Source organism: Onychomys torridus, chromosome 16 (genome assembly GCF_903995425.1).
Source record: "Onychomys torridus chromosome 16, mOncTor1.1, whole genome shotgun sequence".
Taxonomy (NCBI): Eukaryota; Metazoa; Chordata; class Mammalia; order Rodentia; family Cricetidae; genus Onychomys; species Onychomys torridus.
In genome coordinates, this window is record NC_050458.1 from 50,807,291 (window position 1) to 50,825,438 (window position 18,148).

The following is an 18,148-nucleotide window of genomic DNA, read 5'->3' on the forward strand; positions in this document are numbered from 1 at the left end:
GTCTTCCTGAGCATGAACCCAACCCCAACAAGGACGCTGAAGACCTCCCTCGGCATGGGACCCCTCCCCACACAGTGGTGTGCTGAGGAGACCCTCCCTGGAACAGGTCATGCACAAACTTCTTGCTTGGAGTCAATGCCTTCCTAGCTCTAGCTCTGGCCCCTGTGGTCCCAGGCAAGACAGAGGGGCTTTGTCTGATGCTATGGGGGAAATGGATGGGGCGGAGACTGGAAGAGGGATGCATTCCCTAAAGTCCTTTGGGGTCACCACTCAGGTCAGAGATTCAATTTCTCCAGCCAAGCTTGATGGTCAGAGCTCCACAGTGGCATTAAAACAGGGGTGGAGTGGGGTGGGGTGGGGTGAACAATGACCAACAACCAAGCTCAGGTCACGGGGGCTGCTAGCTCTCTTATGCCCTTAGCAAGTTTTAACTGACGGCCCAGGGGGTGGTGGGGCCAGAGTACGGAGTAATCACAAAATTATGGACCCAGAGAAGATCGCACCCAGCACCTGAGAACTGGGCTTCTACACTGCAAAAGGCACCCTGAAGATGGGACACACTGAGGGCCATGGGAGGAGGTCACCCTGGATGGCGGTGGAAGAGACAGCGCTATCACAGAATCTTGTGGGAGGCAGGTTGGGAGGTCAGGGTGTGGGACGCTAGGGCAGGGGCTATAAAGGGCAACACAGGTGACTCCAGACTCTGGAAGGAAAGGGGGCTCTCCACTGGAGTCTCCAAGAGGAGGCAGATTGGCCCCAACCTTCAGTTTAGAGCCTGACACCCACCCTCCCCATCCTCAAGCTGAGTCCATCTATGATGACCTGCAGCCCTCTGGCGCAAACAGTGGGTGACACAGAGACACCCGCAACCAAGGTGAAGGAAGCTAGGCCCCGTCTCACCAGTGGCAGAGACACCAAGTACAGGGCCCACTAAGTTCTCAGCACTGACTGGCCAGTCATTTCCCTATTAACTCTCCTTTCTCACTTGCTCATGTCTTGGCCATCTGCAAGCTGACTGCTAGCCCTCAGCCCACTCTTGCTTCTGGTTAGGATCCCCAAGGAAAGCCATGCTCGGGAGATTGCCTCTTAACAGGAGTACCCCTGACCCAGACAGATACTTGACGAGCAGAGGAGTAAGAAGCATGAGGGACCCTGGGACAGAGTGAGTTCTGGTCCTTACAGTGACAGACTAGTGTTGCCTAAGTCTGGCACCAGTGAGCAAGACCTTATTTAGAGATAGGCTCTTGCAGGTAAAGCCAAGTTCAGAGGTGGTCATGTCGGATTGGGGATGCTTTAGTCCTATGGCTAATGCCTGGGTAAGAAATTTAGACCAAGGCGCAGGAAGCACGTACTGTGAGGAGGCAGACGCTGAATCAAGGCAGCTGCAGACCGAGGAGCTAAGAAGTTGGGAAGTGGCAGGAAGTGCAGACCTCTGGAGCCTTCGACTGGTGCACCTCTTTGTGCACGCCTTGACCAGGGCCTTAGAACCACAAAGGAATAAAGCACAACTGTCTTAACTCTCCTGTGCTAATCCCTTATCCAAAATACCTGGAAGGGCAAGTATGATCCCAGCACTCAGGAGACGGAGGCAGGAGGATCATGAGTTCAAGCATCTACCTCTACTCCCCAGAAGACCTTAATTCCAAAAAAAAAAAAAAAAAAAGCATACCTGGGATCAGATTTTGGAGTTCTTATATTCTTTTTTTTTTTTTTTTTTTTAATTTTGGAACATCTGCATATACATAACAAGATCTTGGGGATAGGTACCAAGTCTAAACACAAAATTCATTTATGGCTCACATTTATCTTTTACATGTAGCCTCGAGGTCATTTTATACAAATTTTTAAACACACCTGCATTTTGATTGCAGCCCATCACGTGAGGTCAGATGCGGAATTTTCCACTCTGGCGTCATGTTGGTGCATGCAAAGTTTTGGATTTTTAGAACATTCTGGACTTTAAAATTTGGGTTAGGGATGCTCAACCTGAGTTCCATTAACACCATCCACAAGAGGATGTGGGGCAAGTGGGGGACCATCCTGGTGGCCCCTCAGCTATGCCTGACACGTGCCCATGATGTGTGTGGGATAATTATCAGTTTAAAATCTCAACTAGAGCAGCGAACACTTTCGGACTCCTAGGGAGACATCATGTTTTCCTTTCGTCCTAGCCCTGGCTTTGGGGGTTAAAGTTCACAGGAGCTTTCAGGCTGGATCTGCCCACACCTGGATCCCTAAGGACAAGACTTGGTGAAAAACAAGGTCACCCAGAAATGCAGTAACACCTAGCTTCGGGACAGCACAGGAGAGAAACGCTGAGTGTTGCAACCCACTCTGTGGAAAGAGCCAGAGCAGCAGGTAAGTGCGCAATGTTGAGGAGAAAACGTAATGTCTTCTCCCCGATGTCTGAAAGTGTTCACTGCTCTGAGATTTTAATTACAGGCAAGGAAAGGATTCTCACTTTAACTGATAATTATCCCCCACATTAAGGACTAATGTCAGAGTGCTAGGAACCACACCCAGTGCAGATGAGCTAGACCCTGTAGACTTCAGTGCACTGGGCACCCTCCTCCCTGCGCCCAAGAAGGTGGCTCTGCAGGACCAGGACACAGCTCAGAAGCAAGGCACCACACAGCATGGAATTTGACAGGGGTACTTGGCATGTTAGTCTCCTCCATGGTGACCGGGACACCAGCACTCTATCTCAAACAGTAATGGAACTGGATAACATCTATATTTACAACAGGGGCAGAGGAGGCCAGCATTTAACGTTCCCACAAGCAGACAGGTGACTGGGTTTTTTGCATTAAGTATTTCTCTGGCCCTGAACCTACACAAAACGTCCTCAGCTTCAGGGGGGTATTGGAGGATCCTGCAGTCTGGGGAGGCTCTTAAAGCAAGTGGGAGGGTGCTGGGGGAGTTGTTACAAAGTTCAAAGTGAATACCACTGAGAGTTCCCCAAGCTCTGCCTCCTCCTAGGGAGCACCCAGCACTACTCCATGGTTGCGGGCAGAGGAGAGCTCATGGCCCAGGGCTGCGGCTGCGACTTTGTGTTCTGCAGCTGTGCAAGCACCCTTTGCTTGGATTTGCTGAAACACGCTGAATGAGGACACGCAGCCAGAGGTGGGGGTGGGGGACACCCTAAGAACAGAGATCAACTTAGGGTCAAGAATGAACTTGACCCTAACAAAGAAGTTCTACCCGTGAGCACCTCTGGGAAGGACACCCAAGGCTAGCTTTAGCTGCCATAGTGACCACCCCGCCCCTCCCAGATCTGGATGCAGCTGAACTATCCCTCCTGCTGACATCAAAGCTGTCATTCAGGAATGTACCCCAGGGGAGATGTTGATCTGTGATGACTAGGTAGTTATTCCCAGGTCTCTCTAAAAAGGAGAGGAGGGCGGGGAAGGGGAGATATGAGAGGTGGAGCCATCCTAGAAATGCCCAGGAGCCTGCAGAGGTAGGTCCCAACTCAATTTGGAGCTTGGCCACAGGCCTGAAAGTCAAAGATGGAAGGACCTTAGTGACAGGGAAGGGACACTGGACAGATAGGATTCTGTCTCTTCCCACTAAGGACCATAAACAGCAAAAGTTTTACTCTAACCATGGCATATGGCATATGGCAGGTGCAAGGACATGTCTCCAGCCGTGTGGTAGAGGAGCAGCTCTCCCTACAGGGTCCCATCTGCACGTGCCTCTGCCCCCACAGATCATACGCAGCAGCAGCAGCAGCAGCAGCAGCAGCAGCAGCAGCAGCAGCAGCGGGGAGGTCACTAAGCAGAGAGACACATGGGGGTGGGAAGGGAAATTTAGGGAACCTGGCGGTGGTGTTGGCTGGGGTGGGGGAAACGCAACTTCCACTTGAGATACAAGGGTCTGTGGTGAGAGAGGCCAGCATGGACTGGAAGGCCAGCACGACCTGAGTGTAGAAAGCAAGGAAGGGGCAGTTGGTGTTCTAGGGCTGCAGGCCTCAGGGCGGGAAACAACTTTCTACCAGAGGACATGAAGTGCTCACCAGGAATAAGCTCCAAGTCACTGCAGGCTGAGGGCAGACATGAGGATGAGGGGGTCTGCCTGTGGGAGAGTGGAGCAGCCACTAAAGAGGGCACCTGGGACGTTCAAGGAAGAAACTGAAAGGTTCCTAATGAGAAGGTGCGTAGGATATATAGATGGACAGGGAGGGAGAACATTCAGACAGGAAGACTGCAGATGTGGAAGCTGGGAGATGAGTGTGAACAGACTGAATTAAGAGGAGCAACATGGGGGGGGGGGGTTCATGGCCACACACAAAAGTATTTAGCAAAAACCAAAACATCATCCCCCAAATGAAGAGTGAGAGGCCAGACATGCAGGGAAACAAGTTTGTATTTGTTTATAGGCTTGAGAAGTTAATTTTATCTGTTTATTGGGGGGTATGTGTGGAGGTCAGAGGAAAACTCATAGGAGATGGTTCATTTCTTCCACTACATGGGTCCCAGAGATCAGATTCAGGTTCTTAGGCTTGGCAGCAAGTGCCTTTACCCACTGGGCCATCTCACCAGTGGGGCAGAGAAATTTAGAGACTAGCCAATATGCATCCAGTACCCACATCTGAAGTCTTCCTGTCTCATTCCTTTCCAGCTACGAGATAGTTGCTAACCCAACCATGGTCCCAGTGCAGGGGCACACCATAAGGGGCCAGGAGTACCTTTCCCCTGATAAAAAACCATGGGATCCAGGGGCCCTAGGCTAGGCACACCTCTGAAACCAGGATGGATTCAGAAATTCAGGAGAGCTATCTGGAATACGTTCCCTGGTGACTTTGGTGAGCTTTTCCTGATATTAATTGATGCCTTCCTTCTGCCGGCTCCCACTGAACCTCCTGTCCCACAACACAGGAAGCCAGGGGCTCCCAGTACAGTTGGGCCAATTCCAAGCTCACCATGAGGAGGTCTAGAGCTCCAGCTCAGCTTACCAGGGAGCAAGAAATTAAAGCCGTGTGACGACAGCGCGGCTTTCATCGGGAATAAATGAGCACAATTACCTCCACGCAGAAAAGAGAGTTCTTCAAAGGCCAAAACGGAGGAGAGGGAAGGAAGAGAATCGAGGAGAAGTAATCGGTCTTAATTAGTTTTATCTCAAGGGAAATAGCATGATGCTTTCCAGTACCCAAAGAGAATCAAATTAGCCTCATGTCAATCACCACATCTCACTAGATGATGGATGCGGCCACTGTCCCTTTATCATCCTTCTAGAAATGACTTTGCTGATGAAGAGGAAACCTGAGAGCTTCAGAAGTCAGTTGGCTGCATCCAATGGCTCAACCATCATTGCAGAGGAGCTGAGGGTCCACAGATCCACAGTGGCCTTATATACCTGCCCCAACATCATACCCTAAGTAACTCTAACAGGTCAATTATGGTAGCCCCAGGGATGAAGCCTGATGGAGAAGCTGTTACATGCCACCCTACAGATAAGGAAAGGTGGGAAGGGTCCTAAATATTAAAGAGAATACATCAAGTGATGAATCACTGGCCCACACAGATAGGGTAAAATTAGACTGAACATTGGTCTGGCATACAGCAAGCACTCTGTAAATGTCCATAGCAGGTGTCTGCGGCATGAATGAGCATGATGAAGATGGGTGTTGTTCACTCCCTGGAAGGTATCAAGCCTCCCTGCAATGGTGGCCTCAGCTGCTCTGAAGCAAGAGTCTACAAATCATTCCACACAGGGCCAGGTGACAGGGAGGGACTGGGGAATGAGCCAGCTCACCCCGGTGTTTCTCTGTTAGGAGGGAGCTGACCATGTGGCTAGCTGGGTTTCATAAAACGTCTCCAAAGAGATGCCCGCTGAAGCCTGGGTGGGAGGTAGGAAGGGAAGGGAGGGAATGACCACCCCATGCCCTGGTGGTGCCAAAGAATAGACTTGGCTAAATTCAGAGCAGGGAGGCAGCGGAGGGGAGACACATACATACATACACACACACACACACACACACACACACACACGTGCACGTGCACGTGCACGTGCACTTTACCCAGCACTTCTAGTGCACACCGACAATTAGAGACTCTCCCAGGCCTCTGCCTTCCTTCCTGCTCACCACCAGGCACCTGAGAGGCAGGAATCTGGGATCAACACATGCCAGACAGCAGGAAGAACTGCCCGCATCCTGTTGGCAGCCAGCCACAGACAGGGAGGGGAATAGAACAGGGGTGGGCAGCCAAATGTCCTTCTCCCTCCTCCACATTTCCAGACAATAACCAGCTTGAGATGCCGATGGGCCAACCCGGCAGCTCATCTCATGGGCTGTGAAGCTCTCCAAGTGACGTCCCCTCCTCTTCAGATGCACAGAACCACAGATACTCACTGTCCTCTCTCTATGCTCACTGCCCACATCTTCTCTCTCTTCCTGCTCCACACACACCTGCTAATACCTACAAGCCTCAAGGTAAGCACAATAAATGTGTACTATATGCAGATAAAGATTTCCACATGATAGGACAGAGATCCCTAAAAAGATCCCTAAAGATCATACTAAAGTCCTTAAGTACAGACAGAAGGAACTCCAAGTCACCTCCAGTCCAAATCAAGTCCCACTTGGTCCCCAGAAAGCCTTCCAGAAAGATGGTCTGTTTACCACCAAACCTACTGGGACCTGGCTTTCCAAACTGGCTGTAACTGTACATAACAGGGGACCACAGACCATAAGGAGATCTGTGGGTGCACATGGCATTTTATACCCCTCTCAGTGGCCGCCTCTTTATTTTTAAAGTGACCATTGGCTGAGTTCCAAGAGGCTGGTCTTCAGGACTGGTCAGGACATGCTGAGCTAAGAGTATCTTCAGAGGTGGAGGAAGGTGAATCAGTCTTTGCAGCGTGAGGCATGCATAAACTTACAGCTTCTTTCAGGACCCAGGGGGTTAAAGGATCATGATTCCTACCCTACACGGTTCGGTACTATTCAGTTAAACTGGAAGTCTGGACTAAAGAGGGCTTTAACTTTAAATCCACCCACAACTAGCTGAGGCAGGGGGATTGCCATGGTTTCCATCCCAGGCTAGGCTTTGGAGCCAGATCATGTCTGAAAACAACAGAACCCACTTAGCTGCATACATGGTATCTGACGCGTTTGGGTATCAAAAGCAGGTCTCACTTAGAGCCTCCTCCTACAGTCCTCATGAAGAGGGTGGTACAGTCCCCCAGGGAAGATGAATGAGGCCCGGGAGCCTGGCAGCAAGCAGCTTGCCTTGCTAGCTAAGGAAACTGCCACCTGAGGTCACCTTTTAATGTGTAGAGCTGACACTTGTGCCCAGGACCTGTCTTCTAACATCATGCCTCTTGGAACCCACAGGAAACCCTCACACCTCACACACACACTGTGAGCCTCTGTGCAAAGCAGAGGTTAGCCCCTGCCAGCCCATCCCTACATGCTCCAGACACTTACCAGTGAAGTCCTCAAAACACTCACAAGTGTAGCCACCCTCCCGGCTCCGGCACCGGCCATTGGCTCCACATGGACTGGAGTAGCAAAGGTCAATTTCAGTTTCACAGTAGTCCCCGGTAAAGCCCGGTGGGCAGCGGCAGCGCAGGCCAGTGATAGGATGGATGGGTCGGAAGAGCACCGTGGTGGAGCTGATAAAGGGTGCCGAGCTGTCGAACCTGAGCACAGACACACACTTCATGTAGTTCTCGCAGGGCTCCCTCAGGCAGATGTTGTCATCAAAGGGTAGCACGCGCTGGGCAGAGATGGTGGTCAGCAGCGTCCTGTTCAGGTAGATCTGCTCCTGCAGGTCCTCTGATGGGAAGAAGCGGCCACGGGCACCACCAGGGAGCAGTGCCGAAAAGGTCACATTCAGGATGTTGGAGCTGACATCTGTGTCATTCTGGATGTTGAAGACGAAAATGTCATCCTTGGTGGTGGACAGGACTGTGGCCACCCCTTCTACAAAGAGGGACAGCAGTGGGGACAGGAACTTCTCCTGTGACATGTTCTCCAGGCGGACAGTGATGCTGTTGGTCAACATGTCATCTGTAATGATGGTAACACGCAAAGTGCAGAGAGCCGTGACACTGTGGATGCCATCTATGGGACACAAGGAGACCTGGAGTCATTATGATGCCCAAGACAGTAAAGGCTCCTACAACCCTACCCAAAGAACAGCCTTAGGTATACTCAGCAAAGGAAACGCCAACCTGGGTACCCCCATTCTCACTCCCCATCTTGACCTCCTCCTTCCTCAGCCCCATTCTCTTGCTGGCACTACTGGCCACACCCACCATCCCAAATCACAGCTCCTAGTGTGCCTTTTTCTTGTAGAAACCCTCAGTGGTCCCAAATCACAGAACAGGGCACTCCAGATACAGTGATGCTTCAGCCCCTTAATACCCAGGACTCCCCAGTTCACATATTCACTCCAGCCATGTGAGACCTAGGATCTTGACTGTATCTACTCTATTCCACCCCAGCAACCTGGACATCTCATCCTGTCCTAACCCCCGTCCCTCTACCCACCACACTCTTCCCATTATCCTACATGGCAGCTCAAACACCACCAGTCAACACTGGTGCCGCCAGGCAACTGCTGTACCCAATGTGCCATGCTGTGGCTTAATTTATCTTAGCCTTATCCACTTCTATCTTTACATGGCCAGCATGCCTTAAAAGGGTACTAAGAGCTTCATCTGTATTCACTTCATAACTGCCAATGCAATAGGACCACTTGACCCCCGCCAACCACTGCCATACCTCCCCCCGTCCCCATTAATAGACTGTATCCCTTTGAATTGGTCAGCACACCAAGGCCAATGCAACGATGGTCCAAGGGAGCCAAACTCAACCGCACACTGGAAGCAAAACTTTGCAGCATTGTCCACAAGGTACTGGTTTTACAGGTATGACAGGGGCAAGACAGAAGAGGTCACAGGGACTTGAGCCATGGCTCCAGAAAGTGGCTGAGGCCAGGGGACATGTGACAGAGCTGGAATCCCTACAAGGAGGCTCTAAGGATGTCATGTAGGAAAACGGTGGCCGAAGTAGCAATGGAGACCCATCATCAGATGTCAGAAATGACAGAACCGTGGGATGTCCACTGAGGAGAGCTACAGGCATGGAGCGGAGCTGGCCCGAGAGGGAGTTACGTGTGCTGTGGACAGCAGAGTTGCAGATGTTGAGCTGGAGTTGGAGACTCCACCTTAGCCCTTTGAAGCCCAGAAGATTCCATCATAAGCCCTATAAGCTATTTACGGAGTTGCAGGACTTGGCGTTTTCCCTGCTGGGCTTCAGTCTTGCTGTGGTCTGATCACTTCTTGCTGTGCCTCCATTCCCCCAACCTTTTGAGTGGAATGTTTAGGCTGTGCCACTGTATATTAGAAGTCATTCACTTGTTTCTTGACTGTTCAGGAGGTCTGAGTTAAGGGACTCAAAAGAGACTCGGCACTTCCACTTTTGAACTGTTGTTGGAGCTGTCCAAGACTGTGGGGACTTTTGAAGTGGGACTGAATGCATTTTGTATGTGATGGTCATAAGCCTATGGGGGACGGGAGTTGAAGGTTATGGCTTTAAAGTGATATGTTTTGGGTGTCAAATTGATAGGGATGAACTTGTGATAGTTCTAACTTCAACTGGATAGTCTCTAGAATCATGGGGGTCAGTCGTGGTATGTGTGTGAAGGATTACCTAGATTATATTAACTAAAGAGGGAAGGTTCACCCTAAAAACAGGAGGCATAGAAGGGGAAGAGCAAGCTGAACACCAGCTTTCATCTCTGCTTGCTGACCACAGATGCTACGTAACCAGCCACCTCCTGCTCACTGGCCAACACTGGTGCCTCATGCCAACAGGCTTTCCCCACTGTGATGGACTGATATCCCCTCAAACTGTGAGCCACAGTAAACCCCTCCCAACTCAGGAAACAGAAGGTCACAAGATGACAGACACTGAACCTTGGCCAGCGCCAGAAACACACCCTGATGACAGGTACTTGACAGGATTCTGGAACCGAATGAGAAGACTCTAGCTGTGAACCAAAGCACATTAACTTCTAGCCAAGAATCAGGAGACAGGTATAGCATGACAGGTCCCCAGGACACCCATGGTAACTGGTGGCTCCCAGACACAGGACATCAATGAAGGGCTCTACCCAGGTGGGTTCTTCCTTGCCTCCTAGGTACACCTCCAACCTGAGAAACATCTGCAAAGTGGAATGTTTCCTGGCGTATTTTAGAATCTTGGCTGCCTGGAACACAGAGATCCTTACCCACCCTACCATATTGCCTCCTGTAGCCCCACCATAAGCCCTGCCTTGGTTTTCCTGGGCATAGGCCCCTTTCTGTGAAAAACCCTCTCTTGCTCCCTAAGAGCCCTCAGCTCAGGCAGGAGCCCCACCCTGAAGGCAGAAAAGCCTGAAGGAAGGGAACTGACCCCTCTTTCCACTTGGTTCTGGCAAATGGTGAGACAGCCTGGAGATCACTGGGAGGTGGCTGTCAAGTGACAAAGCCCAGAAGCCACCTTGTCCTGACAAGGCACAGCAACAGCAAGGCGCCTCTGAGGCAGCAGGGAATACCCATGGCAGCTGCAGGGTCCTAATGCCGCTCCTCTTGGCACCAGGAGCCACAGTTATTTCTCAGAGGGACCATTAGACACGTCACTTGTCCTTACAGGGAAGAAGCATCACCATTCTGAAGTCACAACTGATACTTTGGTTACCACAGCGAGCCTGAGGTCTAATTGCATTGGCCCTGTCCCCATTTCCCAGATGTGGAAAACAAGATAGAGAGAGGCCAAGTTTATGCCCAAGAGCACAGCTGTGCTAGGAGAGGCCAGCTTCTCTCAGCAATACCACAAGTCACAAGCTACTTGGTTGGTCACAGCCAGGCCCAAGGCTCCATTGGGTCCTCAGGAGACCCTGAGGCTGAACCTGGAACATGCAAGTTGCACTCATGCCGCTGAAACGCAAGGAGGGCATGCCACCTTCCACACTAACATCCGCAGAGCTGCAGAGTGACCCCACCCATGAGGTCCCTGAGAAGTGAAATCTGCAGACAGACCATAGGACAGGCTGGGCGAGGCTGCAGTGGGGAGTGAGCATTAGACAGGTACAGGGGTTCAGTCAGGGAAGAAAATCATTCTGAAGCTGGAGGTTTGGGACAACCCACAAGACTGGAAGACACTAGCCATGAAGCCTGATGTCTTGAGTTTGATCCCCAGGGACCCACACAGCAGACAGGGAGCACTGCCTCCTCAGGTTGACCAGATCTCCACGTAAAAGCTGTAGTAAGCCTAAATGCTTGCATAGTCCCCTTCATATTTTCTCTCGAAGAAGAATGGGATGGGGCTAAACAGATGTCTCTGTGTTTAAAAGCACTGACTGCTCTTGAAGAAGACCTGGATTCAGTTCCCAGCACCAATATAGTGACTCACGATAGTGGCTTCTATAATGCCACACTTCCAGGGGAATCTACACCTCTGTCTGCCCTGTGAACACCAGGCACACATGTGGTGCACATATGTGCATGCAGGCAAAACATCCATAGACCTAAAATAACATTTTAATAGAATGTGAACATTATTAATGACACCAAGATGTATTCTTTAAATGGTTAAGATTATGATTTAAGTGTATTCAACAATTTTTTTATAAAAATTTAAAGCCTGATTATAACCCAGGGATATTACATAGGCTACATATAGAATTCACACATCTCCAGATCTGCCTGCCTCAGTTTCTCTCCACCATCATCCTCACACCTGTCAGTCACAGTGAATGTCTTAAAATGCAGCTACATCACCCCATTTCCCTGTGGCTGCTAATGACACCTGGAATAAAATCCATGCCTGAAACCCCACCTATGGTACTTCACAATCTGTGCCCGAAGCCCTTCCCCATCACCAGAGTGACACCTCCTGTCATCTTGCAATCTCTCAGTCTGCTCAGGCACTTGGCATATGTCCTGATTTTCTTTACCTGGAGTGTTGTATTCATCAGCCCCTGGCTGCCCCCTCACCACCTCATTGAGGAACATCCACTCTCCGTGCCCTCCTACCCCACCTGTCCCTCATTGGGATGCTTCCATGCTAAGCATCCCCCCAGGGTCTCCATGCTGAACACCTCTCTGAATCTCCACATCCCCACTTTTGCTCCTGTTCTGGAGTGGCCACAATCTCACGTATCCCCACTGTTTATCTCTGAGAGTCCTTAGACCAAGAACTTTCAGGTTGTATTCTATAAAGTACTGTGTGCACTGGTACTTCTAGAACATTCCCCACACTCTGAAGCTTCTGGATAAACAAGTGTGGACAAAGTGGGAGGGCAGAGAGTGGGAACCTGCTGGTTCCTCCACCACCCCCCCCAGCCCTGACATATGCACAAACACCCAGAGACGGCTTTCCACCCAGCCACGTTTTTGTGGCTGTTTGATTTGGTTTTGTCACAGTAGTCTGAGTAGGACAGTGCTCACTTCCTGGTGGCAGCTGTTACAAAACATTCTTTAAACCACACAGGGATTTGTTTGTCCTGGCCTAGGATGTTAAAGGTCATATGATTTTAAGCTAAGCCCAGACCTTCTTCCTCATAATGTATTATGTTAGTCAGACCCAGGGTGCAGTGGGGACTCCAAGCCTCAGCCCTTACAGGAGCAGTCCAGGAAGCCACAGCAGAGAGGAACATACCAGAACAAGGAGCCACAGCCTAGGGGATACCTATCTTTACTCAGGAACAAGGCAAACATAACTGGAGAGCTTTTGGTATTGATGTGCTAAAAACACGGCCCGTGTTATTAACTTCTTCCAAGAGCCCAGAGCCAGGGGTGTGTGTGGCTTCGGTGGTCTGGGTTGGGTTTCCGGGCCAACCTGTAGCTTACCTTGCCTTTGGGACACACACCCAAATGCCTGTTACCAAGGCATCACTGAAATGAAGGACAGGCCAACCACACAGTGAAAACAAGATGGGGACAAATACCAGTCAACAGGGCAGATCTAGATAACATGACATTAGAAGAGAGGAAACAACCGCTTTTACATGAGATCAAACAAGATCCCATTTGCTCACGAGCCCAGAGAACTCAACCTGGCTAGTCTCTGCCAAGCAGACACTGGTTCTGTCTATGCTGTTGACTTTAAATAAACTATTTTAGAGCAGCTTTAGATTTGCTTAAAATGTCTGAAGACAGAGGTCATGAACACCACATGCCCGCTCTCCCCATTAACCACATCACAGCATTAGTGTGGGCCAACTGTCATCATTCACGGGCCATATCAATGCCTACTAACCACAGCACACACTGCCCACAGGTTCGCTTTGGTTTTTACCCACAGTTCTTTTCCTGTCCAGGTCCCCAGATGACATTCAGGCACAGAGCCTCTGGGCTGTGGCAGTGTCTCAGGTTGTCTGTGACCCCGGCCCTGGTGGTTTGAGTAGTGGACATTGCTTGAGCCTTTGAATGCATGGATGCAGAGAGCTAACTTTCTTCTCCGTGTCTTCTCCTGTTTGCTTTTCTGTGGCCAGTTCGGGTGTGCAGGGTCAGGATACTCGACTGGAAAGCTCTGGGCTTATACAGCTCTCCAGACCAGTGCTGAGGACTGTCCTCCACGGCTGTGAGAATGGGGCAGGATCCAACCACAGCTGCCAAAGGCTTTACAGCACCCTCAAGCAGACACACACACACACACACACACACACACACACACACACACACACACACACACCCTGGCAGCAGCCTGATGCTGATTCAGCACCCTCAAGCAGCCCAATGCAACTTCAGAATCCCTACACTGCCCCATACAACAGGAAGGAGGCTGTGGTGTGTCCGCCCGCAGGGGCTCTCAATGCTTGGAAGAACTTTAGGTCTCCTCCACAGTTAGGGGGTACAGCCTGATGCCTGATCAACTGTCAACAGATTATAGTCAGACGCTATGTTCCTGTCCCCAACTCCTGTTTCTCCAGGACTCCACAGGCACAAAGCCCCTGGGAACAGGAGTCAAGAGGGGAGGGATCTAGGTCCAGATTGAGACTAGACAGCAGGTGTTTTTTGGCTCCTGCCCTCAGGGCATCTTTTTTAAATTTTTTTTTCCTTCTCCCTGGGAAACAAAAGCTGAATGTCAGAGAACAAGTTGACAGGAGCTTTCAGGGTGGAGTCAATGCTTAGGTGGTGGGCATGGACAGGCATGGTCACGGTGGCGTGAGAATACTGCTTCTGTTCTGTTTGTGAGGAGCAACAGTGCCCTGTGTCCCCACCGTCAGAATAGAGACACAGGCCAGCAGGAATGGTTCCACACACTGATGCCATGACAGAGCAGGCCACCTGTAGTGGCGGCTCTGGAAAGACTAGTGTTAGCCTTGTAGACAAAGCACAGGGTACCACAGGGGTCTGTCGCTGCAGGACCTCTGTTGCCAGGGTTCCAGAGGACAAAGCCAGTGTCCTTCCCATCCCCTGCTGGGTCCTGTCTTCAGTGGTTTCTCCTGACTCTCCCACATCCCCATTCACTCACTCACTTAGGGTCTCTTCCTATTTGGAACCCACATCCTATTTTTCCATGGCTGTCTCCTGGAGCTGGAGGAGAGGTCTTCACACACACTCTCTTCTATTGGTCCTACTGAATATTTGCACCAAAACCTAGGCAGCCAGAAGCAAATCTACACACACACACACACACACACACACACACACACACACTGCTAGTGCCTGACGCCTCCCGTCTCCACACACACTTACTCAGATCCTTCCATCTATTTTGGGTCACACTTCTGTAGGGAAGTCTGTATCCCGGCCTTAGAATCCTGGCCATGGTAAGCACCCCCACTCGAACATTGGAGTCCCTCCACACACTCTTTTTAACTTAAAAAATGTCTTCGGGTTCCACCCCCACCCTAGTCCTGGGTCCCCCACGACCTGTGCCCCTGAGAGGAGGCAGCCAGGCCTCAGCACAGTGTCCCTCAGGCCATCTGGCATCTCCCTGCTGTGAGTGACCTCCCTATAGCCTACCCCCCAGCACCTGCCAGGCAGCTGGTCAGCAAACATCTGCTTGCCCAAGATTCTAGGGCCCCCCAGCATGGCAGCATGCCCCTCCTTCCTAACCCTAACTCCCACCTCCAGAACATCCACTGAGACGTTTTGTCTTACTTAAATGGGAGACCACACCCTCTGGGTCACAGGGGAAGGCAGTCCCGAGATTACTTCTACTACCGGTTTTATAATAAGGGTCTGAAAGGACAATGACTCGCCACGGGACAGAGGCAACTCCTGAACATCCAGGATGGCCTGTCTGATTCTAGTCCTCTGCACCTTTTGCAGATATGGCAGGGACAGGAGTCCCTGTAGGCTGTCCCATTCCTGAGAATTCAGGGATAGTGATGAGTTGATCCACCCAGAGACACGAGAACCCTAGCCTTGTTGACACACTCCCCCAAAGCACTGGGTGTGGAGTTCAAGAGGCGAGACTGACAGCTGCCAACCCACAGTGTATCTCCTGCACCCTCAGTCTTTCATCACGAGGGTCTGCCTCCTACCCTGGACAGCCAGAGCCCAAAGTCTGGGAAGGTCTGAGCACACGACATGCCCCAGCCAGACAGCCAGCATGGGCCTCACACACCTGAGCCTCTCTAATGGGAACACATAGGCAACAAAATACTAGTTAGCACATTCTTTACTGGGCAGTCATCTGAATGTTAGTGCCAGAGAAGATTTTTAGGAAAGTTAAATGATGTACAGACAATCTGGTCCCAGGTTGGGGACAGCCCAGGCTCAGGAGCTGACAAGCCGTCACCCATCCTGACCTCTGGTTCGCTCCACAGAGAACCAGGTCAGCTGTTCCAGGTCTAAGCCTTGGCACCTCTGCCAAGGGGTTAAGCATGATGGCACCTGGGCTCACTGGTGCTTGGAGAAGTCAGGTATAGAAGGCAGACTCCAGCCCAGTTTGTGTATGGAGTGTTCTCTGCTGCCACTGTTGCCATCAACGAGGCCACATCCAACACGTGAGGAGACTTCCCACCTATGACTTCCAGAACCCCAGCCAGCACTCCGGCTACACGGCTCCCCCCAGTGGGTGTGGCCTGTGATCTACCAGCAGCAGCTCCTTCCTCCCACTCCTGGGAGGAATTTAGCCAGGCTTGGAATCAATTGGTCAGCTAAGAGCACTGTGGTGAGTGCCTGAAACTTCTGAGTTTCAAATCCACCCGTCCAAACGAAACACCCACTTCTCTCTGTGCTCATTTGGTTTCCAAGACAAAGTCACCTAGCACTTCCTCTATTCTTGAAACTCTTAACACCGAAAATACCAAGGAATTACCCTCTCACAAGACCCCCGAGGAGAAAGGACATCCCAGGCCATTGGTATTGGAGGGCTCAAGAAAGACATTACATGTTCTAGAAAAGACGACTTCGGGTAGCACAAGAAATGGAGAGACTGCAGAGGCGAGGCCTGACACCATCAATTCTCAACCTGTGGGTCACGACCCGCTGGGGTTTTGAACGACCCTTTCACAGAGGTCACATATCAGATATCCTGCATATCAGATATTTACATTATGATTCTTAACAGCAGCAAAAATTATAGTTATGAAGTAGCAATGAGAATAATTTTATGGTTGGGGGTCACCACAACATGAGGAACGTTATTAAAGGGTCGCAGCATTAGAATCATTGTGCCACATGAACCCAGAGGAAGTTGGGGTCATCGTCAGGCTTGGCAGTCAAAACCAAAGTCCACTGGCAAAGAGGTTCCTGAAGAGGCAAATTCAGGCCAGGTGGTGGTGGCGGCGGCGGCGGCGCATGCCTTTAATCCCAGCACTCGGGAGGCAGAGCCAGGTGGATCTCTGTGAGTTTGAGGCCAACCTGGTCTACCAAGTGAGTTCCAGGAAAGGCGCAAAGCTACACAGAGAAACCCTGTCTCAAAAAACAAAAAAAAACAAACAAACAAAAAAAGAGGCAAATTCAGAGACAGGCAGTGGATGGAGGTCACTGGGCTGGTGGTGGCCTGGCGGTTTTACAGTGCCAGCTTCTATCTACCTGACAAGATGAAGATGAGCGTTCTAGAGGCGGACGATGGTACCAGCCGCACAGCAGCGACAGTGAACTTGACGTCCTCAAGCCACCATTTCAAAAACAGTTGAAGCATGGCTGGAGGGATGACTCAGCAGACAAAGGGGCTTGTCACTAAGGCTGACAACCCCAGTTGGATCCCCAGGACCCACGTGAAAGGAGGAAGAGAACTGACCTCCAGACGTCGTCTTCTGACCTCCTGTGTGTGCATGCATGTGTGCACCAACCCCGCCCTCCACACACACACACATAAATGTAACATAATACGGTTAAAGTGGCAAAGTTTAAGCATTGTTAGGTTTACCACCGGTAAAGAGCAAACAAATGGAGAAACAAGTGGAGGGGGAAATGAGGAGAAACGAGACAAAGACACCCACAGCTCCCCACTCAGCTCCCACACTGACTATCTTCAGTAAAGCCACAGGCCTTCAACAACACTGATTTAGAAATGCTCTCTTTGAAGCTTGTACCTATCATCCCTGCTGAGGCGGCAGGAGGATGCTGTGAGTACAGAACCATCCTGGCCTTCACAATGGGTACCAATTCAATCCGGGATACAGGGCCATCCTGGCCTTCATAGTGAGTACCAATTCAATCAGGGATACAGGGCCATCCTGGCCTTCACAGTGAGTACCAATTCAATTGGGGATACAGAGTGAGATGCCGCATTAAAAAGTGAGAGAGAGAAGGATGGAGAAAGGGAAAGAGGAAAGGAGGAAAAGGAAGGGAAGGAAGGAAGAAGAGAGGGAGGAGAGAAGAAGAGGGAGGAAGGAATGTTCTTCCTGATTTCACACAGAAAATGAGGCTCCATCCCAAGGTGGAAGCAGCATCTAATTCGGAAAATTGAACCATCACTTATTCCATTAAAAACTTAGCTTGAGGCAGGGGAGATGGTTCAGTCTATAAAATATTTGTGCAAGCAGGAGGACCTAAGTTCAGATCTCCTGCAGCTGGGTAAAAAGCCGGGTGTGGCAGTGTACAAGAGGTTTTCTGGGGCTCAGTGACCAATCAGCCTAGCAGAATTGGGGAATTCCAGGTTCAGTGAGAGACCTTGCCTCAAAAACTAAGGTGGAGAGCAGTTGAGAAAGACACCTGATGTGATGCTCTGGCTTCCCCATGCACATGAACA

The 18,148-nt window shown here is 50.7% G+C and overlaps 1 protein-coding gene across 1 annotated transcript in view; it reads right to left on the minus strand.

The window, feature by feature from the left end:
- Celsr1 (cadherin EGF LAG seven-pass G-type receptor 1) overlaps positions 1-18,148 on the minus strand; it is a 144,622-nt gene that overhangs the window by 76,053 nt on the left and 50,421 nt on the right. Inside the window, exon 2 of the mRNA XM_036207840.1 lies at positions 7,430-8,068. Within this exon, the coding sequence (XP_036063733.1) occupies positions 7,430-8,068 (639 nt within the window). The remainder of the gene's footprint in view (positions 1-7,429; positions 8,069-18,148) is intronic.